The 2,506-nt window shown below is 39.2% G+C and overlaps 1 protein-coding gene across 1 annotated transcript in view; it reads right to left on the bottom strand.

Moving 5' to 3' along the window:
- Wdr12 (WD repeat domain 12) overlaps positions 1–2,506 on the bottom strand; it is a 29,793-nt gene that overhangs the window by 2,152 nt on the left and 25,135 nt on the right. The window contains exon 9 of the mRNA XM_004626736.3: positions 386–458. Within this exon, the coding sequence (XP_004626793.1) occupies positions 386–458 (73 nt within the window). The remainder of the gene's footprint in view (positions 1–385; positions 459–2,506) is intronic.

Below are 2,506 nucleotides of genomic sequence, written 5' to 3'. Positions count from 1 at the left end.
AATCTGAAGTAGTTTATGGACTTAAAGTGTTTAAGACAGTCTTAAAAGCCAGGTGTGGTGTTGCATACCTGTAATCCCAGCACTTGGGAGGCTGAGGCAGGAAGATCACTGCGAGTTCAAGGCCTAACTAGGCTACAAAGTGAGTGCAAGGCCAGCCTGAACTCCATAAGGAAACCCTGTCTCAAAAAGACAATGAAAAACATTCTCAAGAAAAGATTGCTTACTACTCCTATTACTAAAGAACAGATATATTTCTTCTTTGAAAAAAGTGAAGTTTTATTATAGAATTATAAAAATTAGATTATCTTGAAATGAATGCCTTTATAATCACAAATACCAGATTTATTATGTTTGACTTTTCACCAAATAACTAAGAGATTCTTACCCCCGTGTCTGTCCAGTCTACACTTAGAACTTTGTCTTCATGAGCAGCCAGATCATAGAGAGGAGCTTTACAACTAGAAGATTAAAACATCAACATGTTACATGCATTCACAGTATTAAAACATGAATAATCACACTACTGAACATTATACAGGGTTATCATCCTTGTTTCAATCATCATTTCATCAGAACATTCTAATGACTGCCCACGCTTCACCTGTTTCTTCCTGTCATTCAAACCAGACAGTATAACAAATATATATAGGAAAAATGTTGATTCATAATTAGCTTCATTTTAATACTTCCTTCCCTTCTTTTATACTAAAAGCACAACTTTATGTACCTTCTATCCAGCCATACAGATGACAACTCCTGAACTTATATCTCAGCCCAAACTTCACCCCTGAGCTTGATAGGTACAATCAACTGCTTTACAGCTAAATGGAAGCCAGGTGTGGTGGTACATTTTGGTAATCCTAGCACTTGCGAGGCTGAGGCAGAATCAACTCAAGTTCAAAGTTACGCTGGGCTACGTGGCCAGTTCAATCTGAACTACATACTGAAACCATGTCTCAAAAAAAAAAAAAAAAAAGGTTGGGGGGAGATAGCTGGATGGTCTAAGTGAAGGTCCCGAGTTTGATCTTTGGTACCACATGCTACACCAGCTCTGGAACACTAGGTGTACTGTGTGGGCCATCAAAACCAGGCATAGTGACACACACCTGTAATCCCAGCACTGGGGAGGCTGAGACAGGAGGATCAATATGAGTCTTAGCTGTGTAGTGGGACCCTATACCAAATAATTAATTAATTAAAAAAGGGAAAGAAAAAAAAAAAACCAAAGAAAGAGCTAGATGGGCACGAATCAAAGCTCTTGATTTAATTTTACACACCTGTTTATCTACTGTTTTTCATCACAATAAGTAGCATCACCAATTACCCAAATGCTCAGCCACAAAATGTGGACATTACCCTTCATTCCTGTCTCCACACTTAATCCCTAAGAATAAAACTGCTATTCCTCTTTAATGTTACCATATCTATATCTAGAATTCCAATAGTCTTTCTGCTTCTGCTCTCGTTGCTTGTTCAAAACCCTGGGAAGCCTTTCCATCATACTTAGAATGAACCCAAACTCATCACCATGGTTATCAGGTACTGACCACTACCTGCTTCACGACCCACTATGTTCTCCCTTGCTTATTACTCTAACAATAGTGGCCTTCTTTTCTTTTTTTTGGCGGAACTGGGGATTCAACTCAGGGCCGTGTGCTTACCAGGCAAGCACTTATTCTACTGAGCCATCTCCCTGGCCCCTGGCCTTCTTGCTATTGTGCTACTATGCCAAAATTATTGCCACTTTATCTGCTGTTCCCTCTGTCATGGTCTGTGTGTGGCTTGTACCTTTACATTATATAACTGACTACTAAAATATTTTCAGAGAGAGATACTCCCCAAGGAAGTGCTCCTTTACCTTGTCTTACTTTCTTCATAGTACTTAATACTATTATCAGGAACTATATATTGCTATATAAAGTCAACATATACATCTACTAAATACTAATACTGTGTATCACAAAGTAGTATAAGGCTGTTAAAAGTCACATTTAAGTTTAACAACAATATCAATACACAAACAAGTATGTTAACATCTCCTTTTCGTAATGGAATGTAATTTGAGTACTTTTTTTTTTTTTTTTTGTGGAACTGGGGATTGAACTCATGCCCTTGCGCTTGCCAGGGAAGCGCTTATTCCAGTGAGCCATCTCCCTGGCCCCTTGAGTACATATTTTATTTAGGCATTCTATATATACATTATCACACCATAACTTGTAAGAAAAGCTTTTTTGGGGCAGAACCGGGGACTGAACTCAGGCCCTTGTGATTGCCGGGGAAGCACTTATTCCACTGAGCCATCTCCCCGGGCCTTAAATGGCAGAAGGATTTTTTTTTTTTTTGGAGCCACTCAGGATGCCTTCAGGGCAGGTCTGGTTTGGCTTGAGGATGAGGGGATTGAACCACAGCATCCTGAACCTTACTGCTTTGTTTCAGCAGGCACTTAAACACCTGAGCTAATGGGCAGGCCCTCAGAAAAGCTCTTTTAATATCTTTAAAAATTAAT

This window comes from Octodon degus, unplaced genomic scaffold, assembly GCF_000260255.1.
Source record: "Octodon degus isolate 3935 unplaced genomic scaffold, OctDeg1.0 scaffold00016, whole genome shotgun sequence".
Classification (NCBI taxonomy): domain Eukaryota; kingdom Metazoa; phylum Chordata; class Mammalia; order Rodentia; family Octodontidae; genus Octodon; species Octodon degus.
This window is presented reverse-complemented; position numbering and strand designations above follow the sequence as displayed.